General features: G+C 34.7%; 1 protein-coding gene across 13 annotated transcripts in view; it reads right to left on the reverse strand.

Annotated features, from left to right (window-relative positions):
• The window catches only part of KCNT2 (potassium sodium-activated channel subfamily T member 2), a 351003-nt gene that overhangs the window by 245020 nt on the left and 93657 nt on the right, over nucleotides 1–12326 (reverse strand). For all 13 annotated transcript variants that reach the window (XR_011535342.1, XR_011535341.1, XR_011535339.1 and 10 more), the window contains exons 4-5: nucleotides 6789–6837; nucleotides 4270–4329 (exon numbers count right to left, since the gene is read on the reverse strand). Coding sequence is in view for 8 of the 13 variants with exons in the window: in XM_070602415.1 (XP_070458516.1) it covers nucleotides 4270–4329; nucleotides 6789–6837 (109 nt within the window). In the remaining 5 variants the exon portion in view is untranslated. The remainder of the gene's footprint in view (nucleotides 1–4269; nucleotides 4330–6788; nucleotides 6838–12326) is intronic.

The following is a 12326-nucleotide window of genomic DNA, read 5'->3' on the forward strand; positions in this document are numbered from 1 at the left end:
AAAATCGTAAATTTAGCAAAAACTTTCTAGGTATGTTGAATTTTTGTCTGCAGAGGTTTGGGAACTATGCTGGGGCTTGTTTTATCTCCTTTTGATTTAATGAATGTGTGTGTATAGATAGAGTTCTATTTTGAAAGCAGTTGATAAAGACATAGAGGGTATTTACGGTGACAGAAGAATAAGAACTTTGCTGTTGGGTGAATCACGTGGTTGTTTTGCCAAGCAGCTATCGACATGAATAGAATGATGGTTTAAGTACAGACCTGCACTTCTGTATGATAGAAGATAAAGTAAGTTGATATCAGGGATTTTTAATCATTATGTGCTAACCTCAACATATACTTTAAAGAGTTTTTGCTTTTATTGCTTTTACTCATCAGTCTTTGTTTTTCAAAACCTGTAGTCTCCATGATAATTTAAACTGTTTTAATTGTTAAGGATTAAGTCATGCTAATTTTAGATTATCTAATTTCAAGAATTATAAAGTGCTTACAGAATATTATTATTATTGTTATTTTTTGAGGAAGATTAGCCCTGAACTAACAACTGATACCAATCCTCCTCTTTTTGCTGAGGAAGACTGGCCCTGAGCTGACACCCATGCCCATGTTCCTCTACTTTATATGTGGGATGCCTACCACAGCATGGCTTGCCAAGCGGTGCCATGTCCACACTTGGGATTCGAACTGGGAACCCTGGGCTGCCAAAGCGGAACATGTGCACTTAACCACTGCGCAATCAGGACAGCCCCCAGAATATTATATTAAATTCATTTTTAAATATTGAATATATACAGATATTGTATATGTATACATTATCTGTATATATAAATACACACATATGTAAACAAATAGGAAAGTGTATGCTGATCTGCTGTTAATATTGATATTTCAGAACTAAAAGTATCAAAGAACAGTATTAGGGATGGATACAGTTGCTAATGCAATATCCGTTTCTGTGTACCTGACTATAATGTTTCCTAAAATTCTAACTTGAGAGGAGGAGCTCACTTGAAGTTCTGCTCTCCAAACTTGCCTGACTTATAGGCTATAAATAGTTACCAATTACATAATTTATTCATTCCAAAACATCTGTCGAACAGTCTATTGAAGGAGTCAAAAGAGTTCATGAGTTTGACTGAATTTATGAGAGGAAAAAGGTGATAAACAACAACCCATCTTTCCAATATCACATAACTCTTTTTTATCCTTTCATTCCTTTGTAACACACAAGATTCAACCACCATCTACTTTTCCTTCATCAAATCCACTAATGTTCATGAAGGTCAGAATGGAAATAATATATATCATCCTGCTCTGCCTAGAAGGCCTTATAATGCTTTGCTCTCATTTTATAAATGGAAGGAAGTAATTAATTACAAATGTCAGCATCATAGGATTACAATGGAAAATTATCTTGAATCTGCTTGGTGTTTTTTAATGACTTTTTAAATCAGGGTTAAGAGTTCTATTAGCAAAGCACAAAGTTAATTTCATATTACTTTTTAGTTAGAATTTGGAGCAAATACATTCACAAATGCAGATTAATATTTTGGCGAGCTTATATATCTGCACACACTCTTGTACTAGTAAAAGAGATTTAATTAATTTACCAAAAACACCCACATGATTAATTTTTTAGCATGTCGCTTTTTGTATACCTCATTCAACATTCATCGCATACTTGAATACTAAGAAACTTAAAGGATAAAATCTTGGATATTAATTTACTTGATTTTTATTTTGTTCTTCTAGATAACCAAAATCCAGATTTCTCAATCAGTACATGTTTATAGAGCACCTATTTTGACAAGGAGATATACTGATAAACCAGTAAAAAATCCTTCCTCAACATCCTGGTCAATACTGCTCATCACTGAGCTAGTGCTTGCCAGGTTATTTAGGGATGAGGGACCACCTGTGTGTAAGCTCTTTCAGCTTGCCTTTGCTGCCTTCAAAATAGCCTCTCAAGTCCCACGTTCCACCTTCTGTGCTCTCACAAAAGAATGGAATGTTATCAAAGCTGATCAACAGACCTCAGGTTTCTATTCCCACTTATTTTCACTTTTTAGAAACTTTGCTTCATTCATCATCTTTTCTTGTCCTCTCTACAACCTTTAAATGATGCACATTTTTTCCATTGTTAGGCAATCTTCCCTGCCTCATTCTACTACTTCTGGCGAGCCCCTGCAAAAATCAACATTCTTCACTTAAAACTGACTTTCAATTGTATTCTTAAAGGCGAATAGCAAAAGATCTCCTAAACTGTAAACTCAGTGGCCTTTTCTCAAGCTTCTGACTAAACCTGCCATAGGTGACATGCCATCATGTAACACTCTTCTGCTTTAGACATTTCTAACATTCTATTTTTTTCTCATAAATATTTAATCAACCCATTTATATGTTCCGCAAAGCCCTCATTCTTTTCTTTCTGCACTTTCTAATTCATCAATCTCACCTTATTTGATACTGGAATTATTTTCTTTAGATGGAGTTAATAGAGAATTAAAAAATTTAAAAAATGAAGCCAGAGGGAAACAGTGAAAGAGTTTGTAAGGACTTCTTGCTCTAAATTTAGAATTAAAAAGTAGTCTAAGAAATATCTTCAAAAACCTATGTTTTAAAAAGTGAGACAGAAATTTATATGTTAGATAAGAGTTTCCCAAAACATAACCTTGAGTACACTTGTTGATATAGTACATGCAGAAACTGTGACCTGAGCATTAGTGAGGAATATGACAACCATTCCGATGACCTTCTACCCTTCTTGTCTATTTCTCTGTCTTCTCTGATGGCTCTATTCTTCTTCCAACAACCACAATAGAAGCATCTCCATCAACATGAGCTTTAGCTTCTCCCTTGGTTATTATCCCTTACTCGATGGACTTGCGCACATCCTTATCCATCTCTGACAATGCCTGACAAATCCTAATAAACCTCTCTCTTCTGCAAGTCCCAGATCCTTATTTTCAATTGCCTGTAAGTCATGCCCACCTGTTTGTCCATAAACTCCTCAAATTCATCATTTCCAAAACCATTTCCATTATTTCATCTATGACGACTCCCAGCTGAATATTTTTTCTTGATGTAATTTTTCTTAGTTTTACTGCCAGTTTCCCAGTCATTTGGATTTAGAAAATCTTAAAATGATATTTTGATTTTTCCTTTTCCTCACCTATGCCGACCAATCAGTTGATTTCTTTAGATTCTACCTTCTTAATTTATCTTGCCACAAATCCGTCTATTCCTTGCACCCAGCCAAAAACTCACTCCCAGTTTTCCTTTCATGCTATGATCGTGTCTGAACTGAGCACATGGCCTCAGTGTGATCTCTCTTTGTCCTGTGCTGCACAGATGTTATAAATACTCCTAAAACTTAATTACAATTATAGGACTCTCACGTTGACCATCCTCTGTTAACTTCCCACTCCTTGTTGTTAGACAAGGCCTTCACAACACTGTCCCAAACATTTTCCACCAATTTATCCCAAATACCCTATATTCTGCCCAAACGTCGCTATTTATTATTCTTCTAATTCTATATTCACATGCATCCTTTTATGCCTTTGCTCATTCTGTCAATCCCTATTGTCCTGTCTTTTCATCTTTCCTTGGTGAAACCACTGATTCCAGGACTCTCTTTAAATCAGTCAAGCATTTTCTTTTCATCCTTAATATGACCTTTCTCTATGAACCCCCATAGGACTTTATTTGCACTTCGCTGGAAGCACCTATTATCCCATCTTGTATTATTATTATCTGTGTAATTCACTCCTACCTAAATCCCTTTCTAGATTATAAACTTATTGGGAAAAGAACAATGCACAGTGAGGAGCTTTTCCTCAAATAGGAGTTCAATAAATATTTGTTAAAGTGTGCTAGCCAAATAAAGCTTCACCAAAAATTAAGAGAATTCATTAAAATAATTCCTAACAGAGATGTTTTTCCTCCCTCAGTGTTTTGTGTACAGATCAGGGAAAGAGGTTGAGAACAATAAAAAGCCAGACAAGTACATTTGCTTGCTTCCTATAAGCATTCATAGAAGGAGTAAAATAACCCATAAGAATTAGTGAAATATTTTTAAGCCACCAAGGAAAACTTTACTACATTGCTACACTTTTATATCACATACTAGAGAGATCCAAAATAATTAAAGTAGTTTAAGAAGAACTTGTTATATCCCCAGAGTATGAACTATAAATAGAGGAATACTGGGTAAATGCTAGCATTGTGTTCTACCAGCAGAAAACTTCTAATTAAAATAACTTACCTTATAACTGAGATAACCAAGTAGTATTGTTTCAAATAGACTTATCAATGCCACTGAAACCTAAAATATAAATTGCACCTTAATGAGAAAATGCAATGAAACCAAAATATCTATTCATGATTATAATACTATTAACTTTATAAATATGTGCATAATATGTGTATATATGTCTCTATATATTTGTATGGTATATATATATATATGACATATGATATAGGAGGCATTGTGTGGCACTTTAACTTCTATATACAGATGGCAGGCTGCAGGCTATCTCTAGCATTACAGCTTAGATTTATAATTTCCAATACTCCTTAATATATCTTTTTAAATTTAATATCTCAAATGTAAATGTGGGTTTGGAATAGTCAGACTGGCTGGAGTTTGCTCGATATGTAAAGAATAGGTCCTTGCGTATGTGGGCTCCTAACACACACAATCACACACAAATGCGCCGCCCCATGTAATGCCCTCTTCCAGCACCACCACGACCATCTCCAGTACATCCGCAAAAACAGCAGTTCCTTTCAGAAAATAAAAGAACACAAGCTTCCAGTTGAATGATACGTTCTATCCTATGCCCCACCTCAAACAAAACCCAACAGCAAAATCCTAGAACACTAAACCAAACAGTCTGCGCGAGCACTTCAAGATACTTTCAGACTATATGAGAATGACCTGCACAACCCACTCCCCTTTTGCAGCTGAAAGTGCTAGTCCTGCGTCCTCCTAGACAAGCTCCACCTTTCTCTATATTCTCTACCATATATTCAACTTCCACTGCTGAGCTACCAAAAACCCGTGACTGCAACAGAAAAAGTAACCAGGAAAGATGTCCAAATTATTATGTGTTAAATACTCTATGCACTTTAGGACAGAGGAAGAGAGAATAAGGTACCACAAACAAGAAATGACTCAGATAATCAATGTATTTGTTTATAGATGTTTGAGGTTTAAGACAATCTGCATTAGAAAGCAGATACTCTGGAGTCTCAAATTTTGACTCCTGTAGACTGAAAACTTTGATTTAAGTGAATATCCAAACATAAGGACAATCAAAAATATATGAGTGCATGGGAATAAAAGTCAACCATGTTCAGAAGTGCATACAATAGCCAGGCATTGTTACGATAGAAAACTCACGCCACTTAGATTTTCTCCACAAGTACCCTGTATCATAATCATCCATGCTTTTTTCTATACGTACAATATGTTAAGTGATCACCAGAACATTTTTAGCTTGGATTACTCAAAATTCTATTTCAAAATAAGGATTATTATTATTTTAAAATATCGCTATTAGATAAAAGGAATTTGAATAGATTAAAATATATTTCAAGGCCATATGTGACTATTCATAAACATATTAACTAACTTTAAATGTGCACCTCACTGAAGGATAATATAAGAATCTAGCTAGAGGTTCACTGCATTTTTAGTGAGTACTTCAATATTTGAAAAGTGTATTTGTAAATTAATGACATTGCAATGAAAGTCAATGGGAAACAACAAAATACAACTTGACTTCAACAAAATATGAAATATCCAGACATAGTAAAAACTTGATTTCATAGTTATGATTGCAATGCTTACATAATTGAAATAATTCATTATTACATATGAAATGTACAGACTTCACAGTCATCATGACGTTAAAAGACAAACCAAACATTTTTAAGGATTTTAAGGGTTGTTTATTAACAGTAAGTCTCAGAGTTTTTCCACTTCTTCTAGACTTAACTGTCTTCCAATCTCTAAATTTTGTTTTATGTTAGTAACTCTATGCTTTGAATAATTTTCACTTTTGAAAAATAACAAAAAATAAAAAGTATCTGTAGGAAGGAGACAGGAGTAGCGTGGATGAGAACTTGTAAAAAGTTTGCTGGGCATGAAATTCAATAGAAAAAGGAACAAGAAATGACACAGAGCACTCTAGGGACCTCAATAATGTAATTCAGACATGTTTTTCTCCTTTTCTTACTCTTTCTTCAGGACTCCTTTTATGCCAGGGCCTGCTTTTTGTTTTATTTACAAAATTATCTGCTTAGGGACCCAACTCTTGCTGTTGGTGATATGAGCCTCTCATTCATCAGTTTACTCATTTAACAATTGCTTATTGAGATTCCACCATGTTCCAGACACTGAGGATAGAAGGTAGAAAAGCAAACATGGTTCAACATGGTTATGGGTTTTGATTCACTTTTCAAGGATTATGTAACAGGAATATCTAAAGTAGTTTGGGGAATTTGTGGCTCCTTAAAACATTGGTTTTATTTTGGTTTTCTCCACACTCTCAAAATCTTATATCTAATCCTGATTATGAAGAAATTCTCAAAAGATGGAATGTAGGGTTCAGGCAAACATGGATAAAGGAATAAAAATGTTAGTCTAAGATGAGCACCAAGATTAATTAAGCAATAAAACAAATTCACTTTTAATATCAATAGTTTTCTTTCCAATTGTATTTCTCTGTGAAATATAATAAATCCAGAAATATAGGGATAAACAAAATTGTACATAACCTGTAAGCCCCATAAAGGTAGACTTCTGTTCACCCAAAAGATATGAGACCTGTGAAAAGAAGGATAAGATGTTAGTTTTAAAAAATGTGATGAAAAATGCATTCATTTAAAAATTTCAATTGAAAAGGGAAATACTTAAATAGTGCCAGCATAAAAAGACAATAAAATATCAAAATTAAAATTAGGAAACTATATACTGTTTCAGTTTTCTTTTAGATAATATTCATTTCTGTTCCAGGAAAAACCCCTTTTAATTTCGTTTTTGGTCTCATGTTAATAATAAAAAAGATAATGGGCCCTTATTTAAAGAGTGATTAAGGGGGCCAGCCCAGTAGCGCAGCAGTTAAATTCATGTGCTCCACTTTGGTGACCCCGGGGTTCACCAGTTCGGATCCTGGGGGCAGACCCACGCACTGCTTATCAAGCCATGCTGTGGCAGGTGTCCCACATATAAAGCAGAGGAAGAAGTGTACGGATGTTAGCTCAGGGCTAATCTTCCTCAGCAAAAAGAGGAGGATTGGTGACAGATGTTAGCTCAGGGTTAATCTTCCTCAGAAACAAACAAACAAACAAAACAGAAAACCAAAAAAAACAATAAAGAGTGATTACAGAAGGATGAGAAAACCTCAACCTTTTTACCAGTCAACTCTCCATTGAAAAGTCTTCTGTAAACTCTAAGACTTTGTTATTTTTAAAGCTGTCAATATTTTGGCAATACAAATTGAACAGTATAAATGATCAGAATAAAATCGGTAACAGATTATAGAGCACATTAATATTTTGGATTTGGATTTTTATAAAATGTTTAACATTCCACCAAAAAAACCCGGTGATTGAGGTTAGCATAGAACATTATGCAGGACAAGGAGCGACTGTCCTTAAATATCTCTTAAAAATCTTGTCATCTCTAATGTTAAAAACTGTTTATACTCTGCAAGAACACCATACGCTTCTAATGTCCTGCTACTTATAATTTTTCACTATTTATACCCTACCCGCCTTATCTACCTCATTTACTGTAAAGTTGATTCAAACAGGGTCATTCACAGCAATATACTCTACTTGGGAAAAGATGAAAACAGTCATATTATGCTGCCAAAAAATGCAAATAAAAAACTCAAAACAGAACAAAGCCTACTCACTCTTTATAGTTATAAATATTAGAGAAGCCCCATTATTAACTGTATTTTAAAATCTTTATGTCATTTTCTTTTGGGGAATATGTTAAAAAATAATGAAGAGCAATAAACTCTTTAAAACTCCTGTTTTAAAAAGATTTACAAAACTTTAAAAGATTAATCAAAGAGACTACCTAGTATATTCAACTGAAGTACTCTAACTCCAGAATGTTCCATCTACCTGAGTAAATGACATCTTCAATTGCTCCAAACCGAACCTGCGATCTTTCTCCTAAAAACCGATCCTCTCAGTTTTTCACATCTCAGAAAATGGCACCAAATTCCACTATATGTGTTTACCCAAAAATTTAGATATCATCTTAATACGCTTTCCTCTCTTCTATTTGTAAATACGTAATACGTTAATCACCAAATCTTTTCGATTTTTCCCACCAAATAAGTGAAGAATTTATCTACCTCTCTTCATCTCCACTACCACAACCACCTTAATATAAACTACAATTTTTTGCAACTGGACTCTTGCAAAAGCCTACCGACAGGGACCCAAAACCTCCTTTTGCCTTCTACATTTTTTCTCCAAATTACAGCTACCCTGATTCTTTTTAAATGCATTTTGATCACACTGCCCCACTGTGTATGGGCATTGCACTTTTATTAAGGTAAAGACTAAAACTCTTAAAACGGCATTCTTATCCAACTGTCACATGATCCTTCCATCACAGCCCTTTTCACATATGAGTCTTCCCTCATCTTAGACCTCTCAGCTCAACCCCCTCTCACGGAAACCTTCTCCGAGGCTTCCACTTGATCAATGCAGTCAACTCATTTCAGGCAGTGTTAGTCACCAAACCTCCCCTGCCACTCACCTCGGTTGTAACTTTATATTTATTTATAAATGTATATCTTTTTAGATGTCTCCTCACTAAACTGTGTGCTCCATAAGAGGAAAGAGTATGTCTATTTTATTGACCGTTGTAAAAATAATGTTGTTCTGAGTACATGCAGATAGTAGGCTAGGCATTCAATAGAAACAAATGGATGGGGCCAGTAAAATCAAAACTATGGCTGATGAGATCAGTCACATCGTCCTTTCCAAAACACATCTCTTATATTCTCAGTGACATTTGAGAAATCAGACCAAAATGAGGTATGTATGAGTAAAGAGATACATTGTTTTTGTAGATAGGACATAGATACATAGTTTTTGTAGATAGGAAAATGATATGCTACAAAAACTGCTAAGTAGTTAAGTAGGCAGCAATATACAGAAAATTAAAAAATAAATTGCTAAACAGACATCTGTGAGCATTTTCATAAGGAAATTGGTAATTAACATGGATTTACTAAAAGCTAGTACACCAAACCAACAGCATTTTCTTTGGTCAGGGATGTTTTCATAGGTCTTGAAATATCAGAGTATTTAAATTTAAATATGACTTTAAAGAAAGGATTTTTTTGGACATGACTATGTCGTGTGGAATAGGTTTCATAATCTGTAAAAAGTATTTCTACAAATCTCTCACATATAAATTTCAATGCAAAGCGAGATCTCCACTGGAAAGTTGTCTCTTTTGCCCGTTTACTAAGCACTAAAGTGGATAAATACATAGAAGGAAAATGTACAAACTCTAGTGAAAAGCTAATGTCCAACCTCTCCTTCATAAAATGGATTTATCATGAAAAAAGAATATGAGATCTGATCTACACATTTCTAGAAAATGTCCAAAACAAATGAGGAATGAAACTGGAACTGACAGCCAGACCATAATTCTAAATGAAACTTCAATCCCATTGACAAAAAAACACTAGGAAGAAAAAACCCCCGGACACGAATATTTATTGCCATGTCAGTTATAGCAGGAGAGTAATTGGAATCTACCTGAATATCCAAGAAGAAGAGAAACAAAGTAGCCTTATGATCATTAACAACAGCAAAAATGCCATAAATGAGAAAAAGATCATTGATATAAATGATGTATATACTATTGTCCTAACTATATCAGTATAAGTGTGTTATATGTCAGTGTGCATATGTAGAGAATTTACAAAAGATTGGTAGTCAAAATACTAAAAGCGCTTATTTATACGTGTCGGGATTTTAGGTACTTTTTACTTCCTTTGCTCTTGCCATATTTATTTATATTGCATTAATTATGAATCATTGATCAAATAATAAAAAATAAATTTCACTTTTTTAAATTTAAAAAAATTAAAAAACAAGAGAAAACATAAAAGCAAAATTGATACCATTCTGAAATATTTATATTATTAAAATTAATAAAATAAAATTATGAAATGCATACTGTTCTGAATTAAACTAGGCCTATAGATAAAATTCGTGCTTGAAGCATCATTGTGAGAACCGGAAGAGTCATGTCAAACAATGGAAATAGTGGCAGAAGTTAAATAGAGGACGTCCGTGATGCGTAGCCTCAGTCACTTTTCACAGCTTACTTATGGCTCCTGGTAAAGGCGGGAAGAGAGCTGCTGTTGATGTCAGATCAACTTCGGCAGCTGAGGGGGACCTCAGGGGGTGAATACATTAACCAGAAGAATAGAGCAGTTGGTAAACACATGAAAGTAATAGGGTCAACATGTGGGGCATAATTCATAGGAAGGACCTGTGGGTCACAAACTCAAGATGAACTCAGACTGATAGCTCCCCAAAGAAAAAACATGAATGTAAGGTTGTATTTCATTAATGAAAGTATAGTATCCTAAACCAGGGAGGACCATTATAAAACTCTCCTAACCATAACAAATACCAAGAACTGAGCTGTAAGTATGGCACTAGTACCACGTTTCAAAGACATACCAAATTTAATATGTGTCCAAAACCAATTTAGTTTTCAGTCCAAAACTGACACCGAAGCATAGTAGAACCTTGACAATACGTTAGGGAGACTTTTCAATAACGGAAGTTTTCCAAAGCACTGCATGGACTTCATACCAGGTTAGACAACCACCTGTCAGTGTGTTGTGGAAAGGACTAAACACTGACTCTTTGAGAGAACGGACATTAACAGACATGTCTTTCCAACAGACACACACTGGCTAAGATAGAAGTGGCTTTCTATCTATGAACGTGCCTTCTTCCCCTTCCGTAGTGTAAAGGTGAGGGCAAAAAGCCACTCTTCAGCCAAAGGCTACACTTCTCAGCCTTTGTGTCAGGGTGTGATGATCTGACTGACCCTCACATGAGTTCTAAGTATGAAATACGAGTACATGATGCTTGTCATATGTTGGCCAAGAATTTTAAACAGTGTATGTGCCTTCTCTAGGCTCTCCTTGCCTTTCTGGAAGCTCATTGCAAAGGGTTCTTAGGTCTTAGGACAGCACATAGTCACAAAATGAAAGTGGCTTATATGTATAATATTGTACTTAAAATATTGTCTGTATATATTGTATTCTATAATATGTGTGTGTGTGTGTCTGTGAACCACTCTATGGAGAAAAGGTCTACACTGACTAGGAACACCAACATTAGACTCCAGGAACCAAAAAGATTCTTTAGAATTTTTGAGATTATGTGTTAGAGTACTTGATGCTGCTTTAATCTTACTGTAACCAATACATGTGAGAGAAAAGGTCTATATTATGCTATTCATTCCTATTGGTCATGAAATACTTAAAAGATATTGTCAAAATTTTATTTCTTCTTATAAAGAAGAAATAATCTTTAAAATCTGAATGTCACCTGAACACACCTTAAAGAAGAAATAATCTTTAAAATCTGAATGTCACCTGAACACACTCCTTGCTATATTAGGCACTGATTTTAAATGCAAATCCAAATTCCATGAAATATAAGCACATTCATGTGCTTCTTACCTTTGTCTCTATCACTTGATGTTAAAAACTAATAATTACTTCAACAGCTTCTAGAGTGGAAAGGATGCCTGAGTTTTGACACACAGTGCAGAACTCTAAGCACCAGTAGGCAATGAGTCAATGCTGATGGCCCATCTCTCAATGAAAGTCACAAACTACGTGCTGGAGGTGTTTCCTGTGCTGATGCCTTTAAATCATTTACTGTAAAGTGTGTGTACATCAGAGTTTGTCGTGTGCACAGTTTCATACATTAACAGTAAAATTCTTTGCATATCCTTTAGCTTGTCCATACTTGCAACATTTTCCAATCAGTGTTAACTCCTGGAAGGGACTTAAAATAAAGCAAAGCCACACAAAATATCTGCAGCTTTATTATGCCAGGAGCTCTAATTAAATAAATCTCTTTGCTGAATTAGCCCTCATTATTTTACAAGATACCCTGTGCCCATAAAGGCCACTTCTGGTTTTCATTAAACAATACCGCATTGACAATGGGAACTAAACAGAACATTGTATTCAAAATGGAGCCATGAGCTATTTTGTTATGTTTTTTAATTGCAGTAATCTG

The sequence above is a fragment of the Equus przewalskii genome, chromosome 31 (assembly GCF_037783145.1).
Source record: "Equus przewalskii isolate Varuska chromosome 31, EquPr2, whole genome shotgun sequence".
Lineage (NCBI taxonomy): Eukaryota > Metazoa > Chordata > Mammalia > Perissodactyla > Equidae > Equus > Equus przewalskii.